The sequence below is a fragment of the Aquarana catesbeiana genome, linkage group LG04, assembly GCF_042186555.1.
Source record: "Aquarana catesbeiana isolate 2022-GZ linkage group LG04, ASM4218655v1, whole genome shotgun sequence".
Lineage (NCBI taxonomy): Eukaryota > Metazoa > Chordata > Amphibia > Anura > Ranidae > Aquarana > Aquarana catesbeiana.
Window position 1 is genome coordinate 370,321,549 of NC_133327.1, and position 20,789 is coordinate 370,342,337.

General features: G+C 43.6%; 1 protein-coding gene across 1 annotated transcript; it reads right to left on the reverse strand.

The window, feature by feature from the left end:
- Nucleotides 1-14,888: 14,888 nt before the first annotated feature.
- On the reverse strand, nt 14,889-17,512 carry GPR6 (G protein-coupled receptor 6). Its single transcript, XM_073629127.1, has 2 exons — nt 17,229-17,512; nt 14,889-16,313 (listed from the first exon to the last, which is right to left on the reverse strand). The coding sequence occupies exon 2, from the start codon at nt 16,292-16,294 to the stop codon at nt 15,311-15,313; it is 984 nt and encodes a 327-aa protein (XP_073485228.1). The 5' UTR covers nt 16,295-16,313; nt 17,229-17,512; the 3' UTR covers nt 14,889-15,310.
- Nucleotides 17,513-20,789: the final 3,277 nt, after the last annotated feature.

The window sequence follows — 20,789 nt, forward strand, 5'->3', positions numbered from 1 at the left end:
GAACAACAAAAAGAAAAACAAACCAAACAAAATACCTACATCCGGTGGTCCAGAAAGAAAGCCCCAGGGCCTATCTGAAAAATAAGACCTCTGGAGACTTATAAAACAATTTACAAAAAAAGTTAGCTAGGTGGAATAAAGAAGGTAGCAAACAGTCTAATTTTTTGGTAGAAAAGTGATACCCTACGCCTGCCTTTTCTGAATTTTGCAGAGTGTGGTGTATTATTGGTGGTGGCATGTCATAAGTTGGCAGTCCATCTGCCTGTGTACAGAAGATGTCTCCGATTCTACTAACTGTTATGTCTTGGGTCTGCCATTCTCATTGATTCTGTTGGGGGGGGGGGGGGGACTGGCAGACATTCAACCAGTCTGCTAGCACATAGTTGGCTTGCAATAGTAATACCAGTATAATACTGACAGGATAGCAGGCTGTTAGACTGCAAAAATACCAGCATCTTTCTCTGCACCTTAACCCTTGCTATTTAAGGGTTTAAGGGTTTGCTCACACCATGTGTTGGGCTGTGATAGTCGTCGCAGTCAGGCAAAAAGCTTTGCTTTTATTATCAGTGTTAACCCAAATGCTCTGCATTGGTGTCCCCTGTAAAAGGGTGAGGCATGCAGAATTTTATTGCACAGCAGCACATTGCAATATATCAGAATATTTTTACAGGGAATGACTTACCACCAGTAATATTTGATGAATGTCACACTTACTGCATTATACATATGCCCCTATGTGTTGCGTTAACATTGCATATTGAATGGTTTGGCAGCACACTCTAGCACACTACTCTAAATATCAGACATGCACACTTTTTTAAAGCAGCACATCTGTGTGGTCGTGTGCTGCAACACAGGTCTGTTGCCTGCTACTTTGCAGGCATTGTGGTGCCATTTATAATCAATGGTATCACAAACCATTGCATCTTACTGTGAAAACTGTTTCAAACATTTAGAGTTCTTAAATGACTGACTTGATGTCAATTAATTTGCATAAGGCTACTATATGTGCCTATATTTTAAAAGGAGTCAAGTCTTACCAAGTCCCTACAGGGCCATCTTAATAGCATCATGGGCCCCTAGGCAATGTAATGCTCTGGGGCCCCTACATTGGAGACAGCGCAGGTAAACAGACATCAAGTAGGTCAGAGGCAGACAAGTGGAGATTCCCCTTTTGGATGGAGCTCTGCTTTAACTACATGAACAATCATTCTATACAGCAAAGAAACAGTGGGAAAATACTACATAGATAAAGTAACAAAGCTGTCCTGTGCAAATATATTTGCTAGAATAATGTTCAGGACAGTTGAAACAAGTATAGACAATAAAAATTATGAGGCACCATCCAGCCTGACAGGGCCACAGATACCCCCGACATTGTAACCTCTCTACATCTTATATACATCCAGTACTCCTAACTCCACCCAACCAACCCCCCCCCCCCCCCCACACACACACACACACACACACACCAGGTTTCCCCCTACCATTGTTATCCTGTTACCACCTCTAAACCCCTGGATTCTAAACCCCAAATAAATAACTCCCCAGCACTCTGACCCCTCTACACCCTAGATATCCCCCCTGCAATGTCACCCCTCTACACCCCAGATATCTCCCCCCAGCACTGTGACCCCTCTACATCCCAGATATCCCCCAAGCACTCTGACCCGTCTACACCCCAGATATCCCCCAGCACTCTGACCGCTCTACACCCCAGATATCCCCCCAGCACTGTGACCCCTCTACACCCTAAATATCCCCCTAGCACTCTGACCCCTCTACAACCCAGATATCCCCCCCAGCACTCAGACCCCTCTATACCCCAGATATCCCCCCAGCACTCTGATCCCTCTCTGCACCCTAGATATTCCCCCAGCATTATTACCATATACCATAAGATACCCCTTGTATTGTGACCCCACTACATCCCTGATACCCCCTACACTGTGGCCTCTCTACATCCCTGATACCTCTAGCACTATAGCCACCCAAGATACCTCAAGCATTGCTACCCCCTATACACCACAGATCCCCGCTCAACATTGTTTTCCCCCATACACCCTTGATATCCCCCAGCACCATTATTCCATCCATGTAGTACTCCCTTTTCCATTGGAGATACAGTGTATGTGAACTTTTGGCTATGTGCCCACCTCCAGCACTGTGACAAGGACTCACCTATACCAATCAAGTCATGCAGGCAGCAGGAGGGGTGGAGGAGGAAGCGTCCTTCCGTGCATTCCAAGCCCTTCGGTGCAAACAGTGCTGGACAGCTGGGCTCACAATGACACCATCCACAATACCACTTCCTCTCAGTGCTGCTGACTCAGCAGCTCTCACTCCAGCTCCTACCCCGTGGCCTCGAGTCCTGAGCATTCAAGCTGCATTGGGCAGGGTCAGAGCATCACTGGCACTCCGGCCCCGCCCCTCTGCTGGCTGTGAAATAGGTATCGTTCTGCACAGCACGCTGCCAGCCTGCCTCCCCTGTGTATACATCACTCTCAGTGTCATCACGGGGCCCCCAATTTCCAGGCATCGTGGACTCAAGGAGCAGCTTCTTTGGGGAAAGTGCAGGGGCCCCCCATATAGCTGGGGCCCCTTGGCAGTGCCCAGTTGTGCCCTCTCATTAAGATGGCCCTGAGTCCCTACAGACCTGTCAAAATCTCTATAGTTATAGGGAAGATACGTGAGGGTCTAAGCAATAGTCAGCATGGATTCATGAATGACCAAAATTGTCAAACAAATCTGCTTTCTTTTTTATGAGGAAATAAGTAAAAACTGGAGTGGCTGTGGATATAGTAATTGTGGACTTTGCAAAAGCAATTGACACAAGTCCCCAAAGTTGGCTAAGATCCAAGTTAAGGTCGACAGGCTAAGAAAATTTGGTCTGTAAATGAATAGAAAACTCACAAAAAAACATATTCAGAGAGTAGTAATTCATGATCACTATTCTGAATGGTCTGAATGGTCTAGGGCGGGGGTCGGCAACACGTCGACCGCGGGCAGGTGACAGGTAGACCACGAACAGGTTCCTATGCAGCCGACCCCTGTCTTCTAGCTGCTGATCCTTCTCTCTCCACCCAGCCTCCAGCCTCTTTAGCCACACCTTCTATGCCCCCCCCCCAAGCCTCCTCCGCTGCCGCCACTGTCATCAGTGAACAGCTGACAGTGGGAGGCAGCATAACTCAGGACGGAGGGCGGGAGGAGGAACAGTAAACCCAGCCCTGGCTGCAAATCACATCAGACTGCACAAAAAGTAGTGCATGCACTACTTTTAAAAATGCACTGTGCAAAATTGCATGATAGTGCAGTACCATGCAGTCTTGTGTCCACTAACACACTGTGTTTGTAATCTACGTTTGGGGTTAAAAATGTATTATTACCCGCAGTAGATCACAAAGGCAGTACATATTGGACACATTGCAGGAAACACACATGGAACATGCCTTTCTGGCACTGGGTTCTGGTGTGAACAGGCCCTAACAACAGGACACTGTGCCCGTGATCTTTGACTTCACCAGTGTTGTTCAAGTAGATCTCTATCTCTCAAAGGTTACCTACCCCTGGTCTCGGGTTATTAGTAGTGTACCCTAAGGTTCAGTGTTGGGACCCCTACTTTTTAACCTATTTATAAATTATATAGAGTTTTGGATTAAAACATTAGAAATTATGTAGTGGAATAATGTCCTTACAAAATGTCTCTAGTTTACAAGCTGAATGCTGAATGCACTATTTCAATGGACAACTATGTGGGTTTGATATTGATAATTTTAAAGAGATGTACTTGGGGGCTAAGTATACACATGTATCATATATTCCAGGAGGAGTACGATAATTCTACCGCTCTACAAGACTCTGGTCCGGCCGCACCTAGAGTATGCGGTCCAGTTCTGGGCACCAGTCCTCAGGAAGGATGTACTGGAGCGAGTACAAAGAAGGGCAACAAAGCTAATACAGGGTCTGGAGGATCTTAGTTATGAGGAAAGGTTGCGAGCACTGAACTTATTCTCTCTGGAGAAGAGACGCTTGAGAGGGGATATGATTTCAATTTACAAATACCAGACTGGTGACCCCACAATAGGGATAAAACTTTTTCGCAGAAGAGAGTTTAACAAGACTCGTGGCCACTCATTAAAATTAGAAGAAAAGAGGTTTAACCTTAAACTACATAGAGGGTTCTTTACTCTAAGAGCGGCAAGGATGTGGAATTCCCTTCCACAGGCGGTGGTCTCAGCGGGGAGCATTGATAGCTTCAAGAAACTATTAGATAAGCACCTGAATGACCACAACATACAGGGATATGTAATGTAATGCTGACACATAATCACACACATACAGGTTGGACTTGATGGACTTGTGTCTTTTTTCAACCTCACCTACTATAAGTACAACTGTGGGAGTCAATGGCAAGGAAGGATCTGGGTGTTCTGGTAGATCATAGAGTTAAAGCAGTGTTAAACCCAAACACAAAAATGTATTAAATTGCAGCTCCCCAATTCTTAGATGTGATAGCTACATTATTTTTCTTTTTTAGGCTTTTTCTTCCTTTATTTTCACAGAAAGTCTGTTATTTTTCAACCTCCTTTAACAGACCAAACTGTTTAGATAAATTAGCAGTTAGAGGGGGGGTCGGCAACTCATCGAACATGATCTGTGGGCAGATGACAGGTAGTTCATCGTCAAGTTCCTGCCGACCCGTAAGTGCTCCTCCTCTCCACACTGATTGGCAGAGCAGCGCAGAGAAAGAAAAGAGCTAAGGCTTCCTGCCTCCTGCTCTCAAGCAGGGAAGCATAGCCAGTTCTAGGCAGAGGCTTTCTCCCCCTGCTGCACTATTGTATTCTTAAAGCAGGGGCTCCCCCCACCAGAATATGATCAAATGCTGGTTTTCTAGCTGGACTGTTCATCAGAAGCTGGTCTAATGACTTCTGTTTAACAAAAAGGGGTTCACATATACCTACATTTGGCTGGCTGAATTTTGATGCGTGAAATGAATAGACTCCCTCAGAAACTAGTTCTATCCAGCTCAACTGATTGTTTAAAAAAAAAATAGATGAATTCCCAAATGTACAAAATGTAAATGGCTATAAATATTTATAAGAAATAACAACATATTGGCATGCATTAAAAGGGGGATCAACTCCAGAGATAAAACGATAATTCTCCCGCTCTACAAGACTCTGGTCCGGCCGCACCTGGAATATGCTGTCCAGTTCTGGGCACCAGTCCTCAGGAGGGATGTACTGGAAATGGAGCGAGTACAAAGAAGGGCAACAAAGCTAATAAAGGGTCTGGAGGATCTTAGTTATGAGGAAAGGTTGCGAGCACTGAACTTATTCTCTCTGGAGAAGAGACGCTTGAGAGGGGATATGATTTCAATTTACAAATACTGTACTGGTGACCCCACAATAGGGATAAAACTTTTTCGCAGAAGAGAGTTTAATAAGACTCGTGGCCACTCATTACAATTAGAAGAAAAGAGGTTTAACCTTAAACTACGTAGAGGGTTCTTTACTGTAAGAGCGGCAAGGATGTGAAATTCCCTTCCACAGGCGGTGGTCTCAGCGGGGAGCATTGATAGCTTTAAGAAACTATTAGATAATCACCTGAATGACCGCAACATACAGGGATATGTAATGTAATACTGACACATAATCACACACATAGGTTGGACTTGATGGACTTGCGTCTTTTTTCAACCTCACCTACTATGTATCTATGTACCTATGTAACTATGTAACATAAATTTTTGATTCAGGAAAATTGGACCATGCTTTATAAGGTTTTTTTTTGCCTTCCTCCTGTTCAGTTGTTGGTATAAGGTTCTGTATATCATATCATTTTTTTTCTTTTGTTTGATCTCAATGGACTTGTGTCTCTTTTTTTAAACCTAACTATGTCACGGGGGGGGTTATTTACGAAGGCAAATCCACTTTACACTACAAGTGCACTTGAAATTGCACTTGAAATTGCACTGAAAGTGCACTAGGAAGTGCAGTCGCTGTAGATCCGAGGGGGACATGCAAGGAAAATAAAAAAACAGCATTTTAGCTTGCACATGATTGGATGATAAAATCAGCAGAGCTTCCCCTCACTTCAGATCTACCCCTCAAATTTACAGCGACTGCACTTCCAAGTGTACTTTCAGTGCAATTTAAAGTGCACTTTGCACTTGTAGTTTGCACTTGTAATGCAAAGTGGTTTTGGCTTTCATAAATAGTCCCCTATGCATCCATAAGGCACCAATGTTATATGGGCCTTAGCGTTATCACTAAGATATGTTTTGCCATATTAAGTCATCTACGCCAAAAAATTTTAATCACTTAATAGTATGACATTTTGACATTTAGACTCTTGCTGACAATTGCCTAATTAAAAACAAGCTAAACTCATTGGCTTCCAGATGTGGCATCAGCCAATATACAGTAGGTATCGTTTCATGTTACAAAGTAATTAAAAATAGTAGGTAACATGAGGAACCAATATATTAAACATTATTAAGTGTATCCATTATTAATCCATTAGTCTGTGTTAGCCCTAAAGTACACCTATTTCTGAAAATATTAGTTGCCTGGCCGTGTCTGGATTCAATACTTTTTATCTCAAAAACCTGGAACAACCATGCTGTGAAGAAGCGCAGGATTCCTTACCTTTATATTTGCTCCAGGTTAATGACTGAGAAAGCCTTAAAGGGGTTGTAAACCCTCCCGTTTTTTCACCTTACTGCATCCTATGCAGTAAGGTGAAAAAACGTCTGCCACTGACCGGCCCCCCAGCCCCCCGTTTTACTCACCTGAGTCCTGTATTCCCCCCCCGCCAGAGCCGTGCTCTTCCTCTCTGCCCGGGGTTCTCTGCTCTTGATTGGATAGATTGATAGCAGCGCAGCCATTGGCTCCCGTTGCTGTCAATCAAATCCAATGATGCAGGTGCCGGGGGCGGGGCCGGGTCCTACATTTGGCATCTATGGACACTAAATGCTGGACTCGGTAGCACGCCCACAAGGTAACCCCTGGGAGAGCACTTCTCCAAGGGGGTTATGCGATGCGGGGATGAGCTACCAGCGCTGCCAGGGGACCCCAGAAGAGGATGTTCGGGGCCACTCTGTGCAAAACGAACTGCATAGTGGAGGTAAGTATGACATGTTTGTTATTTAAAAAAAATAAAAAAATGAAGCATTACAATCACTTTAAAGCATTAGCATCAGCATGGCAGTGAGGGAACTAGCATTCTCAAAAGGAAAGTTCTGTAAAAGCAGCCCACATAATTTTTATATGACAAGTAGGATTTTAACCACTGCAGCCCCGGAAGGATTTTCCCACTTAACGACCAGGCCATTTTTTGTGATACGGCACTGCATCGCTCTAACTGACAATAGTGCGGACATGCGACGCTTTACCCAAACAAAATTGATGTCCTTGTATTCCCACAAATAGAGCTTTCTTTTGGTGGTATTTTATCACCTCTGCATTTTTCATTTTTTAAGCTATAAACAAAAAAAGAGCAACAAATTTGGAAAAAAATTAAAACTTTTTACTTTCTGCTATAAAACATCTCCAAAAAACATTTCCAATTTAGGCCAATTTGTATTCTGCTACATATTTTTGGTAAAAAAAAATCCCAATAAGTGTATATTGATTGGTTTTTTGCAAAAGTTACCGTGTCTACAAAATAGGGGATAGATTTATGGCATTTTTATTATTTATTTCTTTTTTACCAGTAATGGCGGCGATCGGTGAATTTTAGCGGGACTGCGACATTGCGGCAGACAGATCGGACACCTAACGGACATTTTTGACACTTTTTGGGGAACCAGTGACATTATTACAGTGATCAGTGCTAAAAATATGCACCGTTATTGTAATAATGACACTGGCAGGGAAGGGGTTAACATCAGGGGCGATCAAGGGGTTAACTGTGTTCCCTCACTGTGTGTTCTAACTGTATGAGGGAAGGACTTACTGGGACAACACACAGATCCATCTTCCTGCATAGCAGAAACACAGGATCTGTGTGATCTCCCCTGTCAGAATGGAGATTTGCCTTGTTTACACAGGCAGATCCCTGTTGTGTGACTGCAGGGAACGATCGTGGGTGGCCGGCGGACATCGAATCTGCTAATTGGCTCCCCCGCTGGCCAATGGGAGCGTGTGCCCCCACAGATCACCGTGTTACGAGCCCGATGTACACCTACAGCGATTTACGCAGCTGAGCTAACCTGCCACAGTATAACTGCAGGGGATGGTGGGCAAGTGGTTAAAGCAAAAATAACAAGTTAAAAATGAATTGCCCATAAAAAGCAGCTTTTGCTGATATATTTCCCCTTCAATCCCGAGCTCTCCTTGCAGTAGTTATTTTTCACCACTGGGTGTCCTCAGTCTGGCATCCATCATTATTCATCCCACTCTCCCTGAACCCAGGCTGCCTGGGTCCTACCCAGGATGTGAAATAAAATGTAATGTAATGCAAAATGTGAAGTGTGTGTGTATGTGTGTGTGTGTGTGTGTATATATATATATATATATATATATACATATATATATATATATATATATATATATGTATACTCACCGGCCACTTTATTAGGTACACCTTGCTAGTATCGGGTTGGACCCCCTTTTGCCTTCAGAACTGCCTTAATTCTTCATGGCATAGATTCAACAAGGTGTTAGAAACATTCCTCAGAAATTTTGGTCCATATTAACATGATAGCATCACGCAGTGGCTGCATATTTATCGGCTGCGCATCCATATTGAGAATCTCCCGTTCCACCACATCCCAAAGGTGCTCTATTGGATTGAGATCTGGTGACTGTGGAGGCCATTGGAGTACAGTGACCTCATTGTCATGTTCAAGAAATCAGTTTGAGATAGAATACCAATGGTCTTATATCCTATGAAACAACAGCGGTACCGAATCCCAACAACAATATCATCACAAAAGGAAGGGAAAGGGAGGACTCGGGACTGTGAGGTACCTCACAATCCCAGGTCCCCACTTTCCCTTCCTTTTGTGATCAACCAGCGGTGAGATGATTTGAGCTTTGTGACACGGTGCATTAGCCTGCTAGAAGTAGCCATCAGAAGATGGGTACACTGTAGTCATAAAGGGATGGACATGGTCAGCAACAATACTCAGGTAGGCCACAGTGTTTAAACAATGCTCAATTGGTACTAAGGGGCCCAAAGTGTGCCAAGAAAATATCCCCACACCATTACACTACCACCACCCACCAGCCTGAACCATTGTTACAAGGCAGGATGGATCGATGCTTTCATGTTGTTTATGCCAAATTCTGACACTACCATCTGAATGTCACAGCTGAAATCGAGACTCATCAGACCAGGCAATGTCTTTTCAATCTTCTATTGTCCAATTTTGGTGAGCCTGTGTGAATTGTAGCCCCAGTTTTCATGTTTATAGCTGACAGGAGTGGTACCGGTGTGGTCTTCTGCTGTTGTAGCCCATCTGCTTTAAGGTTCAATGTGTTGTGCGTTCAGAGATGGTATTCTGCATACCTTGGTTGTAACGAGTGGTTATATGAGTTACTGTTGCCTTTCTATCATCTCAAACCAGTCTGCCCATTTTCCTCTGACCTCTGACAACAACAAGGCATTTTCCTCCACACAACTGCCGCTCACTGGATATTTTCTCTTTTTTGGACCATTCTCTGTAAACCCCAGAGATGGTTGTGCGTGAAAATCCCAGTAGATCAACAGTTTTTGAAATACTCAGACCAGCCCGTCTGGACCAGCAAAAATGCCATGTTCATAGTCACTTAAATACCTTTTCTTCCCCATTCTGATGCTCGGTTTGAACTTCAGCAAGTCGTCTTCACCACGTCTAGATGTCTAATTGCATTGAGTTGCTGCCATGTGATTGGCTGATTAGCAATTTGTGTTATCAAGCAATCTCCAAAGACATGCTGGTAGGCTAATTGGATCCTGTCTAAATTGTCCCTAGTATGTATGAATGTGAGTTAGGGACCTTAGAATGTAAGCTCCTTGAGGGTAGGGACTGATGTGAATGTACAATGTATATGTAAAGCGCTGCGTAAATTGACAGCGCTATATAAGTACCTGAAATAAATAAATAAATAAATTATACAGGTGTAACTAATAAAGTGGCCGGTGAGTGTATATATATATATATATATATATATATATATATATATATTGCATTAGCTGCTAAAGGGTGTGTAATCACAAGTTAAAGCAGTATTAATCTGGGATTTATTTTTTTAATTACATGGGCCCCCAGGTAGGTTATGACATAATGTGCTAGTATGCACCACATATTAGCAAATTATGGCAGACTTACCTGTAAAATGAAGCCCTTCAGTGCTGCACTGTCACCGCTTCCCCTGGTCTCTGGCACTTTCATCTTCTCCCACTCTTTCTTCCAGGTTTCGTCTCTTCGATCGCATAAATGGCTGGGCCACAATTACATCATTCCCGTGCATGCGTACGGTAGTCACATCACCACGGCACAGATTGGGTGCCAAAAATGTATGTTGATCTGAACATGTACATGACAGATGGCAGGCAGGGGGGAAGCATTTATGAAAGAATAGACCAATTCTCTTCTGTCATAAAAACCCTACCTGTCTGCAACTTAAAAAAAAATAGTTTAATACCACTGTAGCACTGAAAATTCTGAATGAACCCTTTGCACACTGCTATACAGTGTTAATATGTAGTCACATCCCCTTTAGCACCAAATGTGTTATGTATATGGAAGATATTTAGATTTGAGAACAAATAAAAGTCCTGTATTTCTATTTCATAGTGCAGATTGGTGACCAGAGTCTGTAGCGCTCCTCCATATTAGTACTACATTAAAGTATGCCATAAGTAAACATTTTTTGCTATTTTACAGAGTACAGTAGGGACTAGCTGGGGGGGGGATTACTTTAACACAGTTGGCCAGCTTGAACATATAACAGAATATACTGTATGTGAACTGAATACCCCTGTTTTTATGCAGTAAGTTTGTTACAAATATCTAATGCTAGGTTCTTCCATTCTCTGAAAAGTAAAATGTGCTATGCCTGTGATGCCAAGGATTGTGGCTGTGGCATGTAAACCGCCCCTTTTGGCTGTATTGTAGGTGTTAGGTGGACGGTCATGGTGGTAGTAAAATGGCAACTCAACTCCCTGTTTTTACTTACTTACTGGACAATTGCCTCGGGCCCCCCCCCCCCTTGTCTAGTTTGTAACCCTTGTCAAGCTCCGGTCATGTCTCACTCCATTTCAACAGGCAGTTTTATTACATTATGAAGGGCTTGCTGACACCTCTCCAGGTGTTAATGTAGCTCTTATATTTTAGTATGATGGTCACTAGTTGTTCGAGAGAAAGATTGTTCAGCAAATAGTCACTGATAAAGAATTATCTGAGAACCATGATGGAAGACTAAGTGCTCTGTACCTACTGGCTGTGGTGAGCAATGTCCTCAAGATGATACAGGTGATGACCCAATGAAGTGACTGGCCTCAGGTGATACACAGCAATTTTTTATTCTCTACATCCGTTCAAAGTGCAAAATTTATAAAGCTTGTCTGAGCTGTCAGAAAGCAGGGGGCAGAGAGCTGAATTTACACATTGCAGAGCTCAGTGAGGAGAGCTCTGAGAGCTGATTAGAGGAAAGGGACACACCGCCTTCATACAGCTCACAGGAACAGAACTGAGGATGCTCATCAACTGGAGCTCCCTCCCCTGTCACCTTTTTTTATCTCTTGGTGTCAGGAAAACTTGTCAGAAGTGATTCATGCCAATAGCAGAAGAACAAAGCAGCAGACAGAAATTACTCACAGAGATTGATTTACTAAAACGGGAAAGTGCAAAATATGGTGCAGATGTGCATAGTAGCCAATCAGCTTCTATCTTCAGCTTGTTCAATTAAGCATTGACAGAAAAAAACTGGAAGCTGGTTGGTTACTGTGCAGAGCTGCACCAGATTTTGCACTCCTCAATTTTAGTAAATCAAACCCATAGTGCTCTGGACTGAGACAACTACACACTATAGAGGGATATGCTTTGTCCTCATTTATGAGGATCCTCTCCCAGCATCCACTGTCAAAATTTGAAAACAGTGTGGCCATGTGGGGCTCCACCCACACAGTCGTGTCATTCATTTTCAGGGTTCTGTGTACTAATGAACTACGGGTCCCGTCTGCCATTGCAGCAGACAGCGCGTACTTCTCAATGAACTGCAAGGGCACTGGTGAATGCTCTTATAGTTCATTGATTCTTCCAGCTCTACAGTAACTGTCTGCCAGATAGCTATAATAAAAGTTTGCAGGAGCCTGGCATTGCACCCATGATCTGCTGTTTGGAAGTGCAATGCTCTGCAATCTCCTTTACCTGCAAAAAAAATGTTAATGTGAAATTATCCTTTAATTTCTATGTTGAGGGGCCCCCGAACTTGGAATGTCCAAGACTCCCAAGGTCTAAATCCGTTACAGTCTTCTTGTTCCCCCAGTCACCTGCGTGAAAGAGGCCTAAGGATGTATAGCGGTGTGCAGAAACGTCAGTGTTAACATATTGTTTCATGCCCTTTAGAACCTGATGTTTTTTAGATTTATTTATTTAATTAGATTTTAACACAGACATATCTTCTACACATATATTACACCCATTAACAGGAAGTGTGAAAACTACCTGGGGGTGATCAAGTATTATTTCAACATGAGCTGCAGATTTAGAAGGATTAAGAACAAATGATGTTAACATTTTATATGAAAGTTACGTTATTGGGATTAGATCCACTTTAATGTAGTGAGGTCAGAAAACCAGCCTATCAGCCGAGCAACTTGCATTTTCAGAGTAAGTCAGCAACAGAAAAGGTTTCCTTTACAAGTAAAAGATGTGTAACATTTGAATTATTCTTATAGATTATTATCTAAAACTGGAGAAAATAAATGTTACATTTGTGATACAGAAGTCTAGGTTAGTAAAACCTAGAATCTACCATTGAAATGCATTCATTTTATAAGTAAATATAGTGTCTGCATAATTTCTTATTACTAAAGGGAGTACAAAAAAAAAAAAAAAAACACAAGATAGAAACAGGCTTTATTATCTTGTTTGTGAGGCTAGACTAGTACTACTAAGCACCTTTGACCATCTGTAGGGGCCATTTAAAGCACAATATAGTAACAAGCTTTATTATCTCATTTGTGAGACTAGACTAGCAATAAGCACCCTGAACACATTTACCTGTGTCAGGCATGTGAAAACAACCTGTCCTAGCTATACATGTCTTTAATGGAGACTCCTGCTGCCAGGACTCAGCAGTGATGGTGACAGAGTGACTATGTCTCCTGGCTGTAGAGTGGGCGTTAATGGTATTCAGCTCAGGTATCCATGCAGATCACTGCTCAGTTAGAAAATGAAAGCATACTTTGCTGAAAGTGCTCTGACGTAAAGCCCAATCATAGGGATCACCACAATAAACCCTGGCAGCATCTCTGGAGTGTGCTAAACCTGCTAAAGCTCCAGGCGGAGGGCTGTTTAATGATATGATGTATATTGTGCATGTTAATAAGGAGCGTCTGCTAAAAGGGCAAAGGAAAAGTAATTGCTTTGAAATAAACTCTCCTAGGAAAAGACTGCCTGCGTCTGTGTCATTTTATGTCCTTAGGCAATAAATAAAACACAGCAGTCACCTACTTCAATAAACCGGTAGCATCAGTTCCCTTCTTGTTCTAATTCAAGTGGAACTTCCCCCTCAAAGGGAAGTTCAACTTTAACACCAACTTCTCTCCCCCTCTCCCACTTTTGGAGGTTTTTTTTGATGGGAGGAGCAGGTACCTAGTTTTAGCAGGTACCCACTCCCACTTCTGCTCTGACCGCCTAGGTGAGTGGAGCGTAAGTTCTCCCCCCCCCCACCCGCAACCTTCTGGGACATGCCACTGGTCCCAGGAGGCTGTGGGACCATCCACTAAGCACAGCTCCACTGTGCAAACCATAAGGAGTCACACTCGGCTTCCCTTCATAAACATGCCGGCTCTGAAGACCGTGAAAAACCAGCCTTGGTGTGGATGCCACTGGATTCTTGGACGGGTAAATGTCCTTTTTTTAAGAGTCAGCAGCTACAATTTTTGTAGCTGCTGACTTTTTTTCTTGTTAAGACTGAAGATCCTCTTTAAATTGTATCTCTAGCTACAACTTTATTTTCTGGTTCTGGCTTGAGTAGGCAAAACTCAGAGCCCAAGCAGGGTTTTTTTGCTTTCTTTCCTTATTAAGGGAGATTCATCCTGTCTGGTGACCACTGTCATTTCATAATTGTCACCAGAACATAAATAGAGATACAGCTCCTAATGTGGACACCTGTTCTGATGACAAGGTTTGCAATTGAGCTTGAGCCTCTTAAAGTGTCTTTTATGCTCATTTTCAGGCTTGAATTTTTTTGTTTTAGCCTATGGATAGCTACTTACTAGGAGAAGGAGAGGCAAGAAATTGCATGAAAACATGAATTTCAGGCATTTTTATGTGCTCCCATTGAAGTCTTTAGGGACCAAAACACCCAACTCTGACCCAAAGAACCTCATGTACTTTTTTGAGCTATGAACTACAAGATTCGCGTGACATGATGTTCAGGTGTGAACAGGCAGCATAGGATACAACAGAAATCCTCATGTCCAGCATTAAAGTGCTTCTACAAAAGGGGAGTTTCCGTCACTTTGAAAAGATTTCTTCTCCTTTTATGTTTCCAGGAATAGTGAAGGCTAATCACTCCACTGGGAGACTTTTTACCATTCCCTACTCTATCCAAGATGGAAAGCATTTTGGCTAAAGATACACATTAACAAGATAACCTTTAGTGCAATAATCACAGTACATCAATCAATAGATGTTCTTTTGAATAAAAACCCCAAAGAGCAATAGCTACATTTCAACGACTTTTATTTCGTTGGGTACAAAAGTTTTCAGGATTTGTGGCAAAATATTTTATCACATAAACAAGTATTACGCACACATACACACATTCATACAGTGCATTCTCCATCTCATTCAGCCCTAAAAACGCAACACTGTTTTGGCAGTACAGCAGCTGAAATAAAGTGCGATATCGAAGCGATCGTAGGACGTATTCCCTTCACACAAGTTGTGCTGGAGACATCCACATTGTTCCGAGCGAACACAACTCTGCAGACTCAAACGAATGGGCCATTCCCACATATAAAGTGCTAATGTTACTTTCAAAGTCTCTTATCAACAAGTACTGAACACAAACCTAGAAGTTCATAGCAGGCATTATTCATTAACTAGATTGTCACTTGTGCAGTGCTCTCGTTAATAATGTCACTATTAAACATCACTGGGCGATCTAGATCGAAAGGACACTTTGGATTGAAAGCAGCCACAGAAGAGAACCCACATGGATCTTTGTATTTCGTGGTTTCTGTAGGCGTAGATGATTGGATTGATCATAGAGTTGTAAGTGGCAGGTAAGAGTGTGGCATATGTATACACAGAGGGATAGTCTTGGTCTCCCACCACACAGTAAATAGCAAAAGGCAACCAACTGGCCCCAAATGTCCCAAGAATAATGGCCAAGGTAGACACCCCCTTTTTGGTAGCTACATAGTGGGATGCTGCCAAGAAATGTTGCTGCAGTGCTATTTGGTGTGCATGCCTGCACACAATTTTGCAGATTTTTATGTAGAGGTGCAGCATCAAAATAAATATGAAAAAGAAGGAGGTGGACAACAGAGCCACATTACTTTTGGTCAGAGGTCTGACAACGCTGCAAGAAGAGATGTCATCTAGGCAGTTCCAGCCCAGCACTGGAAGAAGTCCTAAACACGCTGAGACCCCCCAGGTGACCACAAGCATCAGATGTATCCAGAGGATGGTCTTCTCTGATGAGTAAGTCAATGCATTGTAGAGGGACAGGTACCGGTCCACGGTGATGGCCAACAAGCTGCTGACAGAGGCAGTAAAAGAGGCCACCAGGAACCCCACGGTGATAAGGCTAATAGTCTCAGACTGGATGACATACTGAAACACGAAATTAAGGATCAAGCCAAAGCCGGCCAGAAGGTCTGCAGTAGCTAGGCTTCCGATCAGCACGAACATCGGGGTTCTCAGCGTCGGGGTGTAAAAGATGATGGCCACCACGATAGCATTCTCACAGGCAATGATGGTCCCAGAGATGCACAGCATAATATCCCAGGGGTTGATGGTGAAGATGGAAAAGAAAGCAGACAACTCCAGGGAAGCGTTGGCATCGCTGCTGCGGATCCAGGGAAGAGAGAAGCCGGTGTCGTTGTCATTAAGGCTTTCATTCATCTCTCCAGCGTATGTGTGCCTGCAATGAAACACAAGCAAGAGAATGAGAACATTTCATGGGCACAGCAAGGCGACTGCTACTGATCAGCGCTGCGGACTGCCGGATGGAGCTGTCCACGGTGCTGAACAGTACATAGGGTGCGAATGACAGCTCCAGCACTGCCGGCCCCGGAGCTGTCCATGGTGCTGAACCTACCCGGGGTGCTGATAACAGCTGCAGCACTGCCGGCCCCGGAGCTGTCCATGGTGCTGAACCTACCCGGGGTGCTGATAACAGCTGCAGCACTGCCGGCCCCGGAGCTGTCCATGGTGCTGAACCTACCCGGGGTGCTGATAACAGCTGCAGCACTGCCGGCCCCGGTGCTGTCCATGGTGCTGAACCTACCCGGGGTGCTGATAACAGCTGCAGCACTGCCGGTCCCGGAGCTGTCCATGGTGCTTAACCTACCCGGGGTGCTGATAACAGCTCCAGCACTGCCTGCCGGGAGCTGTCCATGGTGCTGAACCTACCCGGGGTGCTGATGACAGCTCTCACCGGCACAGTGCACATCACTCCCTACTCCTGGTGCCACAATTATACATCATGCCACTACTAAATGACACTATTCACAATGATACAAAGTCATTTCATTGTCACTTGTTAGCAATGACAATAAAATATTTATCTTATCCTATATTATCTATTCTACAAGCATGCTGTACAGAAGAGATGATAACCCTTACCTTTATTGTTATTTGATTCTGTCCTATCTTATCTTATCTTGTTATTTCATTCTTATCCCATCATATCTATTCTACAAGCATGCTGTCTAGAAGAGATGATAGCCCTTACCTTTTGTTATTTCATTCTATCCTATCTTATCTTGTTATTTCATTCTTATCCCATCGTATCTATTCTACAAGCATGCTGTCTAGAAGAGATGATAACCCTTACCTTTAGCAAGGCTCAGCAGGACATCTCCTAGATGGACTGTAGTGAGGGTGGCTGGAGCACATGAATGGGATCAGCACTGGATCTGTCCACTGACCTGCTGCTGCAAGGACTGGCGTTGTGACAGGTGTGCAGAGGAGGATGTAGGATGCACAGTACTGTACAAGCTGAGGACAGGGGGAGGGTGGGCTGGATTTAGAGGGTAGGTGGGAAGAGGAGGGATGTTGGGGCTGGAGAAAACGTGCTTCTGCTGCTCACATGGCTTTTCTAAAGTGTGGATGTTGCTGGTATAGCGCTGCATGGGACCAGATGATGACAAACCTTTGACGTCCACTGGAAATCAAACGGGCAAGGAGTTTAGATGAGCTGATGCAGCCCAAGTCTTCAGTGGCGTCTTCCATCCAGAAAAGATAATAATATCATCTGATCTTGCATCAGTGGCACATATTAGACTGTCATTATAATTATATACTGTAAGTTATATCACTAGATAGCATTTGCTCTTCCATACCAGAATTCCCAGGGCGCCTCTGTATAATCTGCTGTGACAGTTCTGCACAGTTTTGATGATCCACACAGTGCAGCAGACACAGCGGTCATAAACCCAAAAGTAAAAAATGAATGTACTTCTGTTTACCAATTCTTAGATGTAGTGACAGCATTCCTTTCTTTTTTTTAAGGCTTTTTTTCACTTTATTTTCACTGGATGATCGGGCCAGTAGGGTGTCTCCAATCTGGATGGAAGAGCAACATAGTCACCTTTGGCCAGCAGCATTGTCAGACTGGGGAAAGGGTAGTGTGGGCACTTCTTAAAAGCGAAGTTCAGTATTTGTTATTTTTTTTAATAATCATACTTACCTAGGTGGAAGCCGTATCGGTCTGATGCTGTATCTGTCCCCCACCAGCTCTAACACTGAGAACCAAGAGATCGCACACCGCTGATCGCTCAGTTCTTAGAGTTCCATGAGCAAAGAGCTGGTGACTACCAGTCACCACTGTCTGTTCTACACCCCCCCCCCCCCCCCACTCTCACTGGAGCGCTGGGCTGTAGAGGGGGTGGGAGTGGCTGGCTAGCCAGGTGCCGGCCCAGGGTTATGGGAGGATCCCGACCATATTGTTGCAATCTTGCCCCAGCCTGGATCTGCTCTGTGACATCAGCTGACAGTGGGCTTCAGCCCGCTGTCTGCTGAAAATGGGCCACAGGAGTGCACAATGAAGTACAGCCAGCAAAAGTGTCAGTCAAAGGGAAGAGACAAACCATTTAAGGCCCCTTTCACACACGGCAGAGTCTGCCAGCGGATCTGCCTGCTCAACAGGGGATCTCTCCACTAATCCCCACTGAGCAGGCAGATGACAGGTCTGTGTCCACACTGCTGATGCAGAGTGGACACAGGCACAACCCGCTGTTCTCTATGGGCAGTCGGATGGAAACGGACTGCCTGTCCATGTTCATCGGATTGTCATCTGATCCAAAAGATGGATGGGGAATGGATTTGTTTTTAGTGGACAGGATCAGATCGAATGTTGGCAGGTGTCAGCGGACACATGTCCTTTGACATCCACCACTCCATAGAGAGCAATGGAGGTTCCAATTGGGTCCGCCTGAAAAACTGTGAAAGGGCCATAACACTGACAGTCGTGCTTACAGTGTTCAGCTTTTATACAGTTCTGTAAAGCCTTTATCCTTTAAAAGGAAAAAAAAACTGTTGCTGTAACAACCTGAAAAGAGTTAGCAGGAATTTAGCCTTAAAGTGGTAGAAAACTGGGGTAATACAATATCCGCTGACAGGCAGGGCTTTTATAACAGAAGAGACCCTAGAGGTCTTTTCTGTCATAGATCTCCCTCCTGCCTGTCAGTGGGTAATGTGATCTGAGCCACACATGCACAGCTTAGACAACATTTACAGCCCATGCACATGAGCTGGCATGACGTCACCACTGCCTTGCAATTCAAGTGGCCAAAGATTTCAAACCTGGAAGGAATTTGGGAGAACATGAAAGTGTGGGCAGGCACCAAGACTTTATAGGCACAATAAGGATACTTATATCATTAAAAGTCTTATTTTTATTTCAAAAATATTGTACTAAAAACGGGGAAAGACAAAAATTGGATAAAAACTGAATATGATATACATCGTTTACAGAATATGCACTCCATACACAGTAAGTAGGTTAGTATAGAAAGACAACGGAACTACAGGATCAGTAAGAGACAAAAACAACTTATCGATCTATATAGTTACAGTACATATCGTTGAGTTAAACGCTATGTGACGGTGGTAGTCAAATTCTGTATATGCTCATAAGCTCAACATGTTACGCGCCTTGGCGCTTCTTCAGGAGCATGCAATACGACAACCTAGTCAATGTAGAGACTATAATTTAAGAAAGGGGGAAGATGGAAAACAAAACCTCAGCCGTCTCCTTAGTAGATAAAGATAATTCCCAGCATTTTATTGAGTGGAGCAGGGGAAAAGAAGATTGTCGGTCACAGACTGACTTATAAGTTTCATCAAGGTGTATGAACATAATAGTTCCTTAGGACGCTGTGCGGTTCAGCCCCCAGTCTTGCTGAGTCTAATTGTAGAACAGGTAGATATAGCAATTGGTGGTGGAGCGTTATACCGCCATCGCACCACGGATAGTAGTTTGTGCAGAGCGTTCTGTAAACGATGTATATCATATTCAGTTTTTATCCAATTTTTGTCTTTCCCCGTTTTTAGTACAATATTTTTGAAATAAAAATAAGACTTTTAATGATATAAGTATCCTTATTGTGCCTATAAAGTCTTGGTGCCTGCCCACACTTTCATGTTCTCCCAAACTACTTTATATTAGACGTGGCACACATAATCTATCCTGTATCCGCATGACCACTGTGCGATGATACATTTCTAATTCATTAAACCTGGAAGGAAGACTGGGTGACGAAGGAAGTGCCGGGGAGCCATGACAGCGCAACGCTGGAGGGCTCCATTTGTAGGTAAGTCTGTCATAATGTATTAGTATGCAGTGCATACTAGTATATTATGACTTAAACCTGCAAGGGACTCATTTTGTCATTTACAACCAGGACTTTACTACCACTTTAAAGCAGAACTAGATCCATTGATTTAGTTGCTTCCCAGAACAGTTACTTTAAAGGCATGCTGTGATTGATAACAGTCATGGCAGCTTTATGCTTTCAACTGAACTGTCAAGCCATCAAATGGCTAGAATCAAAACTAATCATACGTCATCATCATGTCAGCATCATGGCAAGATCAAACAGAGACTAAGATGGCAGCTTCCTTGTCTGTAAGGGACAGGAGGGTTTAGCTCCACTTTAGTTCACTAGTCATGTCTATCTAAATCTGCTAGTTCATCTAAAGCCCCATACACACGATAGGACTTGGTACAAACTTTCCTGTGGATTTTTGTACAAATGGCGTTGGCCATAAGGTTGTATTGCATACAGACGGCAGGACTTTTCCAGCCAACTTTCACCAAATCGCGTGGTTTTTCAGCTCTTTACCACCACCCTTAGGTCAATTTCTGTATTGTTGTCTGATATTGTGTCAATCT

What these genes read in the sequence shown, in the direction of transcription:
- GPR6 (XM_073629127.1), bottom strand. Translation starts at nt 16,294, where the DNA reads ATGAATGAAAGCCTTAATGACAACGACACCGGCTTCTCTCTTCCCTGG.